Source organism: Macadamia integrifolia, chromosome 7 (genome assembly GCF_013358625.1).
Source record: "Macadamia integrifolia cultivar HAES 741 chromosome 7, SCU_Mint_v3, whole genome shotgun sequence".
NCBI classification, from domain to species: Eukaryota; Viridiplantae; Streptophyta; class Magnoliopsida; order Proteales; family Proteaceae; genus Macadamia; species Macadamia integrifolia.
The window spans coordinates 16,865,719-16,878,131 of NC_056563.1; the positions used below are offsets into that span (position 1 = coordinate 16,865,719).

The following is a 12,413-nucleotide window of genomic DNA, read 5'->3' on the forward strand; positions in this document are numbered from 1 at the left end:
TTAAGCATTTGTATGCACTTACCATCCAATTCAACTAGAAGTTGACTAATGACCCTACAAGCAATAGAAGCCCCATCATTTTCCTGCCCACGAATGATGCAAGACCATCTATTTCATCAAAAAACTCAATCGAGGGGGAATACCAGTGGTCTGAGTAAGACACGTACCTGTCTTACAAACCTACCAGGATTGCTGATACCAGTACCTTAACATTTCTCAATCTCACATCACAACCAACCAAAAGCAGTGGAATTGAAGTATAATAGTGAAATCATCAGATATAAATGGAGAAATAATCTAATGATAAACATAGTATCGTTAACCAAGTTATTCTGTTTACAATCCTTCAAGACTTACATATATCAAGTTTAAAACAGAATATTCACAAACCTATATCAACATAATCAAAAATATGCTGAACACCTCATGGCACCATGTATGCACAAAAGTCACAAGCACAGTCCTGGCTATGCTCCTCATCTTCCGGCATCCACCACTCGTTCACTCCGTACTCAGGTCCAAAAGAAAAAGAGTCACTAGCCACAGGCACAACCGTACCTGCATCATTTAAAAAGTGTGTATACATGGGGTGTGCTTTCCAACTCGCTCAATGAGGGGTGAGGTCAAGCACATCCAAGCAAGACAGTAGTAATAATAATTCATGATGCATGATAGTGAAAATTAAACACATAGTTTATGATGCTCGTGATGCAGTTCATTCATTTATTATCCACCTAACAATACAAACTTAGTCTGGGAAATGCTACTATGGCGCATTAGGCTGTATCCTTCATCTCAGAATCGCCATCGACTATGCAAGGATTCAAACCCTAGTAGTGAATAGAAGCCTGTCGGTCCTCATACGCATCCATGGGTCACCTAGCAAACCCCTGATAACCCCCTCCTGGCAGTCACGAAATCGATAACACATCGACCATGCTGGACAAGTTCTCGCATCTGACTACAATCACATCATACTACTTGTGTGGCATTCCAGAAAGGCACATCGAATAGACCATAATGGGTTATCCAACACCTCAACCCCTGTTGGCAAGGGTTCATAGCATAGGGAGTGATACCTAACCACATATACACTACATGCATTCATAGTGATACAGTTAGTATGAATTGCACGATACTGGCAAGACCTTGGCAACAAAGTGTAATCCATCTCCAAATACAGGCCCGGGTACACGATACTAGTGAGACCTTGGCTATAAAGTGAAACCTGATACCGTTTACTTAATCTAGCATACATATCACAGTTGAGTATGGACTACGCAACACCAGTACCAATCATCGGCCACAAAGCATATCTATTTCCAAATGCAATCTCAGTGTAACCCATGACTACAACTAACTCTAATGCGCATAATCAATGCATGAATGCAACATACACAAGGCAATCACGGAACCAGTGCCATCTTGACCAAGCCAGATTCTATCTCATACAGCCAAACACACGGCGATCACAGTATTGGTATCACATCGGCCACACTGGATCTCATCATACATATAAATGAACAATTCGTATGAAATCCACAAGAATGTAACATATGATAATCACCATCATCATGTAAGCATTATAATTAAGCATATTAAATCTACGTATGTGAACAATTCTATAATAATTAAACAATCTAAAATAAAACCATCTCTCACCTTGTTGATCTATGCTTGTGTTAAGGTTCAGATAAGGCCACCGATCAATCCACTTAGTTTTGGTCTCGAGGCTCATGTGCGTTACTGTCCTAGATAAAATCCATGTGACAATAATGTCACCGGAATCAGGGAATTTCCACCAAAAATATTAGTCCTATTTTTGATGGAATTGACAGAGAGCTCCTAAGGCTTAGTGGTCCACCAAAATATGCCATCGGAAGCAAACCCAATGGATCCGATGGGCTATTTTCGATGGTGGTTCAAGACAGTCCACCCATTTTGGGGATTTTCGACTTTGACCCGATCGTTCGAATTTGTTCCATGTAGTTTGTAGGAGATGTTCTCAGCATCATTTTAAGCCAATAAAATCTCAATTCCACTGAGTCGGTTGGAAGATACGTTGATCGAACAATCAAAACCCTAGTTGGTCTTTTGGCAATACATGTTACCGGAGCTCACCGAGCTTGGTTCGAGCTCTGCAACAACACTGGAAGGATAGAACACGCATTCTACAACCTAATTATGGTTTGTACACTAAGATTTCAACCATACTTAGTTTTTTCTAGGTTGAAATGAAGAGAGTGGTGGAAGTGAGTGTACTTACCTCCGACAGCGATTCTGACAACTTGGCAGCAGCAGGCACCAAGGTAAGCCTTCTCCTCCTTCCCCTTCTTCTTCTTTCTTCCTTTTCTCTTCTTCCTTACATTGGAAACAATAGAAATAAGAAAATGAATTCCTCATTTCTAACTTATAAGTTAAAATGGACCTTAGGGACTGTTTGGTTGGACCCTATTCGGACCAATCGGGTTATTATGACTTTCGGAGCCTGAGAACCCATCCACTTAGGTTCAAAATGTGTTCACATCACGAGTAAAGTGTGGGGGATGATTTGGGATCATTCGATACTGTTTAAGAAGTGAGTGGCGAGACCCACGGGCATCGACACCATAACAACCTGTTATGTTCACTGGAAATAGCCCATCGGATTCAGACCCAGTGGATCCGATGGCATATTTTTGGTGGTTAAGACAGCAAGACAACTTGCTGTCTTGACTACTTACTGGCCCATGGGTGGTTGCCCTCAGCCATGCTCAAGGCCTTTCGACAACTTTGATATATGCCTGGACTTATGTGCGAGTCGGGTCACTTACCGTCTGGGATCAGAAGGTATGAATCCCCTCCAATTAGACTGACACGTGATGCACAAACACTTGGGGTCATCTCTCCCTCTTTGACAATGGGTGGTTGTGAGCCAAAACCTGACCGTGCTTCCGATCTCCAGTCTGAGACCTATGACAACAGTTCAAATTAGACGGAGTCAGGGCACAGGTGTAACATTCCCCCCACCTTACAAGAATTTCATCCTCGAAATTGAACATATCTGGAAAATCAAACAATCTAGGATACTTATTCAATATCTCATCTTTTTGCTCCCAGGATGCTTCCTATTCTAGGTGGTTCATCCACTTCACCTTGACAAAGGAAATGGTGGGGTTGCGGAGAACATGCTCTTTCTGGTCAACAATCATCTTTGAAAACTCCACGTAGGCAAAATCCTCTTCTAACTTACAGGGTAAGTCAAGACGTGAGTGGGGTCGGGAATGTACTTCCTCAACATAGAAACATGGAAGACATCATGTGTCTCTTCCAACTTTGATAGAAAAGCTATCCGGTAAGCTACCAGTCCAATCCTCTCTAGTACATCATACGGTCCCATAAACCTTAGACTAAGCTTTCCCTTCTTGCCGAACCGTATCACCCCTTCAACTAGGGAGATCCGTAAGAACATCTTACCTCCAACACCAAACTTCAAATGTTTCCTCCTAACATCCACGTAGCTTTTCTGCCTGGACTGAGCTGCCTTGATCCTTTCTCTGATCACATTCACCTTCTCACTAGTAGCCTATGTCAAGTTTGGACCCAAAATATGCCGCTCACTAACCTCATCTCAATAGAGTGGAGTTCGACACTTCCTGCCATACTGTACCTCGAATGGGGACATTCTGATGGTGACCTGATAACTGTTGTAGGAGAACTCAATAGAAAAATATGCGCATCTCAACTATAACTCATATCCAAGGTACATGCTCGGAGTAGGTCCTCCAATGTCTGAATTGTCCTTCCGACTGACCATCGGTCTGAGGGTGAAAGGCAATGCAAATACCAACTATGTGCCCATAGCCTTCTGACACATGTCCAGAACTTAGAAGTGAACTTGGGATCTTGATCAGAGATGATACTAACTGGCACACCATGCAATCTAATGATGTTATCGACATACAACTTGGCCAACTTATCCAGAGAAAATGTGATCTTGATTGGGATAAAGTGAGCTGCCTTGGTTAAGCGGTCCACAACTACCCAAATGGCATCCATACCCTTCTGTGTATGGGGTAGGCCTGTGATGAAGTCCATTGTAATATTCTCCTATTTTCACTCCAGAATAGGTAGGGACTGTAATAACCCATGGGGCCTCTGTCTCTCAACCTTGACTTGCTAGCATGTGAGGCATCTAGATACATGCGTGGCCACATCATTCTTCATTCCTTTCCACCAGTAGGAGCTTTTTAGGTCCTTGTATATTTTAGTGTTGCCAGGGTGATGGAGTATGGAGAGCTATGTGCCTCTCTCAAAACTGTCTCTCAAATCACCATCACCGGGCACACACAACCTGCCTTTGAACTTGAGAATTCTGCTTTTAGTTACAAAGAAATCCGGGTCCTTTTGGGTTCCTTTCATGCATTCTACTATCAGCTTCTACAACTCTACATCAGTAACCTGAGCTGCAATGATCCTATCCACTAGACTAGGTTGTACCACCAATGCCGATAGTGACAAAGTGACACCCTTTACTAATAGTTCCAAGTCTAGTTTCCTGGCCTCCTCTAGGAGATACTCATTGGTGGTCAGTGATGCAAGAGTCAATGACTGGGATTTCTGACTAAGTGCATCAGCTACCACATTAGCCTTTCCCAGGTGATAGTGGATAGTACAATGATATCCTTCATCAGCTCTAACCAATGCCTTTGTCTCATGTTGATCTCTTTTTGGGTGAAGAAGTACTTGAGGCTCTTATGGTCACTGAAGATCTCACTATTCTCACCATATAGGTAGTAGTGTCTCTAGATTTTTAGTGTAAAACTCACAACTACCAACTCCAAATCATGGGTGGGGTAGTTCTTCTCATAATCCTTCAATTGACGGGATACATAAGCAATGACTTTCCCGTGCAGTATCAATACACAACTTAATCCCAGCTTGGAGGCATCACTATACACAATCATACCACCTGTATTAGTCGGAATAGTCAAAACTGGAGTTGACAACCTTTGCCTTAGCTCCTTGAAGCTCTTCTCACAAGCATCAGACCACTCAAATTTTACACCCTTTCATGTGAGTCAGGTCATCGGAGTAGCAATACGAGAGTTCTCAATAAACCTCCTATAATATCTGACCAATCCTAGAAAACTACGTATGTCTACTACTCTCTTGGGAGTCCAATTCCTCTGCACTCTTGGAGTAGACCAAAATGTCATCAATGAATATTATCATAAACTTATCTAGGACATCCTGGAATACCCGGTTCATCAAGTCCATAAATGCAACCAGTGCATTGGTCAACCCAAATGACATTACCAAGAATTCATAATGTCCATACCTTGATCTAAAGGTTGTCTAACTGACATCACATCCATGATCTTGAGCTAGTGGTAGCCCGGTCTAAGTTCGATCTCGGAGAATACTTTGGCACCCTGCAACTGATCAAATAAATCATCGATGCGTGGCAATGGATACCGGTTCTTAATGGTTAGCTTATTCAACTCCCGGTAATCTATGCACATACGCTCATACTTTCATCCTTCTTCTTGACGAATAATACCGGTGCTCCCCATGGAGACATATTAGGTCTAATTAATCCCTTTTTCAAAAGGTCTTGAAATTGCACCTACAATTCCTTCAACTCTGTGGCGGCTATGCGGTAAGAGGCCTTTGACACTGGTGCCGAGCCGGGGAGTAGGTCTATAGGAAACTCTGTCTCTCAGTCTGGTAGCCTAATATCTATCTCAGTATCCATCACAGATGCTAAGTAGCCTTGACATCCCTTGTTCAGTACCTTCTTCATCTAGAGTGCGGATATGACAACCTTTTTGTGTTTCTTGAGCTTATCCCCTTGGAACACAAACTCATCATCATCACGAGGTCTAAAAATGATAGTCTTCTCTGCACATAGCGCACTGGCTCTATATACAGACAATCAGTCCATTCCTAAAATCACATCGATGTCGGTCATATCCAACTCGATCAAGTGAGCATTCAACTCATGATCACCTATGGTCACTAGACAAGGCTCATAATCATAGTTCAAACCCACTACACTTCCTATAGGGGTGCTCACAGCCAAACATTGAGTCAATCCCTTGGGTGGAATTCTCATCTTCTTCATAAATGCTGGTGACATGAACGAATGCAAGGCTCCTGAGTCAAATAACACATGTGCAGGTAATAATGATATCAATAATGTACCTTTCACTACTCCAGGTGCAGCCTCGGTACCTTCTGCAGTCATAGCAAACACTTTGCCCTATGGTCTCTGACCCTGTAGGGGTTGCGCTGGTCTAAGGGCTAAATATGTCTATTAGGGCCTATCTGGCATAGTGTATGGTGCATCAGCTGGCCTTTAGTGGGGGCATGTCCTCGCCATGTGGCCAGATTGATCACAATGAAAGCACCTCGGGCTCGATCCCGAAGACTGAGATACAACACTAGATCGGGAGGACTGGGAAGTCTAACTAGCATCAAGCTTCCTAAATTGCACTGAAGTTGAGTTGACATAGGGCACTTGGAAAGGTTTACTGCCTCCCCTAGAATTAGTAGATCCTATTGGCCTCTTTCCTGTCCCTTGCTGGGCCATAAAGTTGTCTCTATGCCGATCTTCAATAGATTTAGCTACTTGGACTATCTCAGCATAGGTCCAGTTTCAACCCTACAATGGTTGACCTAATACCTAGCCTCAACCCTTTCTCAAACTTCTCCGCTTTAGCTCTATCACCTCTGAGATGCTCAGAAGCAAAATGGAATAGCTCCTCGAAGCGTTGTTGATATGCTGTTGAACAAGACGAGCAAGATGCCGCCACTCAGTTCAACCCAATCTTGTTCCACTCTATGGCAGAGTGAGACCATTGGGAACTCTTCGAGCGTCACAATGTGGACCCGGGAGTGTAAGGACCAATGACTTCCATGCATTCCATCTCTGTCAATGGTTTGACGATGTTGGGTGGTACCACATCTTAAAACCCAACAAGTACTACTACCCTACATTGGTTAGCTTATTCTACTCTAACCTGTAATGTGTGAACCGGGGCACCAAGGAGATGCAGATCACCTCCTATGTGAAGGGGGTAGAGATCTCCTTTTACATGGGGCAATTGGCCAATATTTTGATGGTCAGCAATGCCGGTGACTTGGTGTACTACCCACCTTGGACTCCAGCTTATAACTTCCAAAGTCCCGATACTTTTCAGGAGATAAACAACATGTTGACTAAGGAGGCCAAGGGGTGGAACTGCTCAATCAACTACTTTGCTACTCCAAAGGTCATTTGTTGTACGATTCAGTTGAATGTTCTACCCACTTGTGGACACTATGATAAGGTATCCGCACTGCAAGCCTATGTGACTTACTGCATGTACATGGTGGTGCAAATACGTCTTACTTACCTCCTTATGTGGACCATGGTACTTCGGTCTGAAGGAATGGATCACATAGCGGGAAGCCTATGCTATGGAAGAATACTTACAACTGACATCTTCAATCACTTTGGGGTGGACTTGGAGGGAGAGGCACGCTTGGGTGAAGAGGTCACAGACTTTAACCAAGATTCTCTGAGGAAGATGACCATAGATCTACGAGAGGTCACACCTATTCCAGGAGAGGGTTAGTAGCCTATGGAGGTAGAGGGTGGTGGTGCTGATGCCGGTACTGTTGGCGATGATGCCGGTGATGTTAGTGGAGATGTTGGTGGTGTAAGAGAAGTTGTTGGGGTTGGTGAAGCTCCACCACATGATGCCCAGACTATGGGTTCTATGGCTGCTTCTACTTCTCAGGCCACTAGGGGTGCGAGGCCTTATGGTCTCAATGATGTTATGGCCCGCCTAGACACCACCACATCTCTGGTGAGAAGTATAGATGGTCGCCTCAGCAGCATAGACAGGACCTATTGCCTTATGGACAATAGAGTGGCCTCCCTAAGGCACAGATGTAGGCAATGGTCTTCCATCTTTGTATTCCGGTGCCTCCTCCAGGAACGCATGTTCCGAACCAGGCTCAGGACTAGGGACAGAACCAGCAGTAGCAGTAGCAAGAGCAGCAAGAGTAGTGGCATGTTTACCTTTCCATATTTTATTTGAGTTTGATGTTTTAGGTTTAGTTGAACTTTCATTTTAGGTCATTTGTTTCTGTCATTTACATTCCTAGTCTTTAGGCTAGTTAGGATTCTCTGTTTTCCGTACTTTAATTTTATGAAAAGTGTAAGCTATATAATCAAGTTCTCCTTTATAATGAAACGGCTTTAACACATATACTTGTCTCCTAATTGTGTAATTTCTATTATTGTTGTCCTGAGATTTTTATTTAATCCTAATTTTTTCAAAATCATGGTTTGACTAAGATTGTGAGTTAAGACAGAGCATCGCACTTTGATACCATAGCTGTCACACCCCAATTCTAGTAGACCCAATTTACCATTAGGAATACCGACAGTGTAAGACACGTACTTGTCTTACAAACCTACCAGGATTGCTGATACCAGTACCTTAACATTTCACAATCTCACATCACAACCAACCAAAAGCAGCGTAATTGGAGTATAATAGTGAAATCATCAGATATAAATAGGGAAATTATCTACATAATATCAATAACCAAGTTATTCTGTTTACAATCCTTCAAGACTTATATATATATCAAGTTTAAAACATAATATTCATAGACCTATACTAACATAATCAAAAATACGCTGAACACCTCATGGCCGCGTATGCACAAAAGTCACAAGCACAGTCCTGGCCATGCTCCTCCGCTTCTGGCATCCACCACTCCCTCACTCCGTACAAAGGTTTGGAGGAAAAAGTCATTAGCCACAGGTAGGACCATACCTACATCATCATCTAAAAAGTGTGTATACGTGGGGTGAACTTTCCAACTCGTTTGGTGAAGGGCGGGGTCAAGCACATTCAAACATGACAGTAGTAATAATAATTCATGATGCATGATAGCAAAAATTAAACATATAGTCCATGATGCTCGTGCTGTAGTTCATTTATTTATTGTCCACCTAACAATACAAACTAAGTCTGCTAAATGCTATTACGACGCATTAGGTTATATCTTTCATCTCGGAACCACCATCGATTATACAAGGATACAAACCCTAGCTGTGAATAGAAGCCTACCGATCCCCGTATGGGTCCATCGGCCACGTCGGATAGGGTCCTGCCTCCTACCACAATCACATCATACCACGGGTGTGGCATTCTGGAAAGGTATATCAAACATACCAAAATGGGTTATCCAACACCTCAACCCCTATTGGCAAGGGTTCGTAGCATAGGGAGTGATACCTAACCACAAATACGCTACATGCCTTCATAGTGATATAGTTAGTATGAATTACACGATACCGGCAAGACCTCAGCCACAAAGTATAATCCATCTCCAAATACAGTCCCGGGTACGCGATACTAGTGAGACCTTAGCCACAAAGTGAAACCGGAGACCGTTTACCTAAGCTAACATACATATCATAGTTGAGCAAGGGCTACATGACACCGGTACCAATAATCGGTCACAAAGTGTATCCATTTCTAAATGCAGTCCCGGGGTACATGATACCTGCAAGACCTTGGCCACAAGGTGTAACCCATGACTACAACTCTAATACACATAATCAATGCATGAATACAACATACATAGCAATCACAGCACTGGTACCACCTCGGCCACGTCGGATTCTGTTTCACAACCAAGCACACGATGATCATGGTACCGGTACCACATCGGCCACACCGGATCCTGTCATACATATAAATGAACAGTTCATATGAAATCCATAAGAATGTAACATATGATAATCACCATCATCATGTGAGTAATATAATTAAGCATATTAAATCTACGCATGTGAACAATTCTATATAATTAAATAATCTAAAATAAAACAAGCATCCCTCACCTTGTTCTTTGCTTGTGTTAGAGTTCAGATAAGACCACCGATTAATCCACTCAGTTTCGGTCTCAGGACTCGTGTGCGTCACTGTCCTAAACATAAGGACAATGTGTCGAAAATATCGGGAGGGACCCGCTTGGATCACCCCCAAAGGGTACAGATAAAATCCATCAGTTATAGTAATCTCACAGGAAACACCCACCGGAAACAGGGAATTTCCACCAAAAATATCAGTCTTGTTTCCAGTGGAACTGACAGAGAGCTCCTAAGGCTCAGTGGTCCACTAAAAATATGCCACCGGAAGCAGACTCAGTGGATCCGATGGGCTGTTTCCGAGAGTGGTTCAGGATAGTCCACCCATTCTGGGGCTTTCTAGCTCGGGCTTGATCACCGAGATTTGCTCCATGGAGTTTGTAGAAGATGTTCTCAACATCATTTAAAGCCAATAAAATCTTGATTCCACTGAGCCGTTTGGGAGATACTTCGATCAAACGATCGAAACCCTAGTTGGTCTTTTGGCAATACATGTTGTCGGAGCTCACCGGGCTTGGTTCAAGCTCGGCAACAACATCGGAAGGGTAGAACATGCATTCTATGATCTTGACATGGTTTGTACACTAAGATTCCATCTATACCTAGCGTTGTCTAGGTCGAAATGAAGAAGGAGTGGTGGAAGTGAGTGTACTTACCTCCACTAACGATTCCGGCAACTTGGCAACAGCCAGCACCAAGGTAAGCCTTCTCCTTCTTCTTCCCCTTCTTCTTCCTTCTTCTCCTTTTTCTCTCCTTCCTTACATTGGACACAATAGAAATGAGGAAATGAATTCCTCATTTCTAACTTATAAGTTAAAATGGACCTTAGGGTCTGTTTGGTTGGACCCTATTCAAACCAATTGGGTTATTATGACTTTCGGAGCACGAGAACCCATCCACTTAGGTTCAAAATGTGTTCACATCATAAGTAAAGTGTGGGGTATGATTTGGGATCATCTGAGACTATTTACGATCGAAGTGGCTGGACCCACGGGCATCGACACTATGATAGCAGCCTGTTATGTTCATCAAAAATAGCCCACTGGATTCAGGCCCAGTAGATCTAGTGGCATATTTCAAGTGGTCAAGACAACAAGTTGTCTTGACTGCTTGCTGTCCCATGGTTGGTCTTGCACGGATGGTTACCCTCGGCCATGCTCAAGGCCTTTCGGCAAATTCGATATGTGCCTAGACTTATGTGTGAGGAGTCGGGTCACTTACCGTTTGGGATTGAAAGGTATAAATTCCCTCCAATTAGACTAACACCCGATGCACGAACACTTGAGGTCATCTCTCCCCCTTTGGCAATGGGTAGCCACAAGCCAAAATCTAACCGTGATTTCGATCTCCGATCCGAGACCTGTCACAACAGTTCAAATTAGACTGAGTCAGGGCACAGGTGTAACATAAATAATTATGGGACCTTTTCAGCAAGGAAGTTCAACCCTACTTCAGAAGTTATAGCACTTGCCATGAGGGTTTTGCTGCAACCAGGAGGATCAAACAACAACACCCCTATTGGTGGACAAGTTCCCATACGCTTGAAAGCATCTTGATGCTTTTGTGGCCATTCTACCACTTGAAAGCATCATTTGTTGCTTAACCTCATTCTGCCCACCAATATCATCCCAGCCAACCTTTGAAAGCTCAAGTAGAACCTGACAATAGAAAACATGTGTCAATTTAGAATGTCTAGCGTGTCCCTTCAAAGTAATATTGGATGCTAACTGCCAACATGAAACAACAGGTCTCTTAAATACAAAGCCCCAATATGAAAGAACATGTTTTCTTAAAGAATTATTGACAAGGTACAAGGCAACATAGAGGGGAATTACACACTATGGACCCAACAACCCACACCACCTTTCTTTTGGCTAGTGGCTACCACTTCTTAATCAGCACACCAATGTAAGATAAGGTCAGGCATAAGTAGATCAATTTTCACCTTCTAGCTTAGAGTCGGAACTTGCAACAGAAGTTGAACTTGGGAAGATGTGAGTTTAATAGTGTTCAGACCGGCTTGCTTAATGTACTACATTCAAAATGTTCAAAATAAAACCCACTACTGAAAAAAAAATGTCTGCTAGCTAAAGTAACTTTTTCTCTTTAAGTGGCACATTATTGCTCAATGAAAAAAGAATATGAAGAGAGGCTTAGGGGAGAAGAGAAACAATAGAAAATACAATCCAGCGAAAACCCAGCACCTCAGCCATGATTATCGCCTGCCACAATGATCCTATTCCAATCCACAAAAAATCTGCTGCAATGAACCTGCTGAACATAGAAGAACCAGATGTCCACGCTGAGATTGAACCCTTCAACTCTACGCTCCAATACTAAAATTTTCTATTGGTTTTTTTTTTCTATTTTGCTCTTCTCACACTGATCACCCTACATAAACGGGCAATAAGTCCTAAACAACCTTTTCCTTGGGAGGAATTCGAGTTCTGTCACATGGCAACAAAAGATCTTCCACTCCACGCATAGCTAAACT

At 42.9% G+C, this 12,413-nt stretch overlaps 1 protein-coding gene across 1 annotated transcript; it reads right to left on the reverse strand.

Moving 5' to 3' along the window:
- Positions 1 to 252: 252 nt before the first annotated feature.
- Positions 253 to 11,606, reverse strand: LOC122083940. The gene is made up of 3 exons (XM_042651884.1): positions 11,391 to 11,606; positions 11,141 to 11,279; positions 253 to 558 (listed from the first exon to the last, which is right to left on the reverse strand). Exons 1-3 carry the CDS (start codon positions 11,454 to 11,456, stop codon positions 425 to 427), a joined length of 339 nt encoding a protein of 112 aa, XP_042507818.1. The 5' UTR covers positions 11,457 to 11,606; the 3' UTR covers positions 253 to 424.
- Between the last annotated feature and the right edge of the window lie 807 nt (positions 11,607 to 12,413).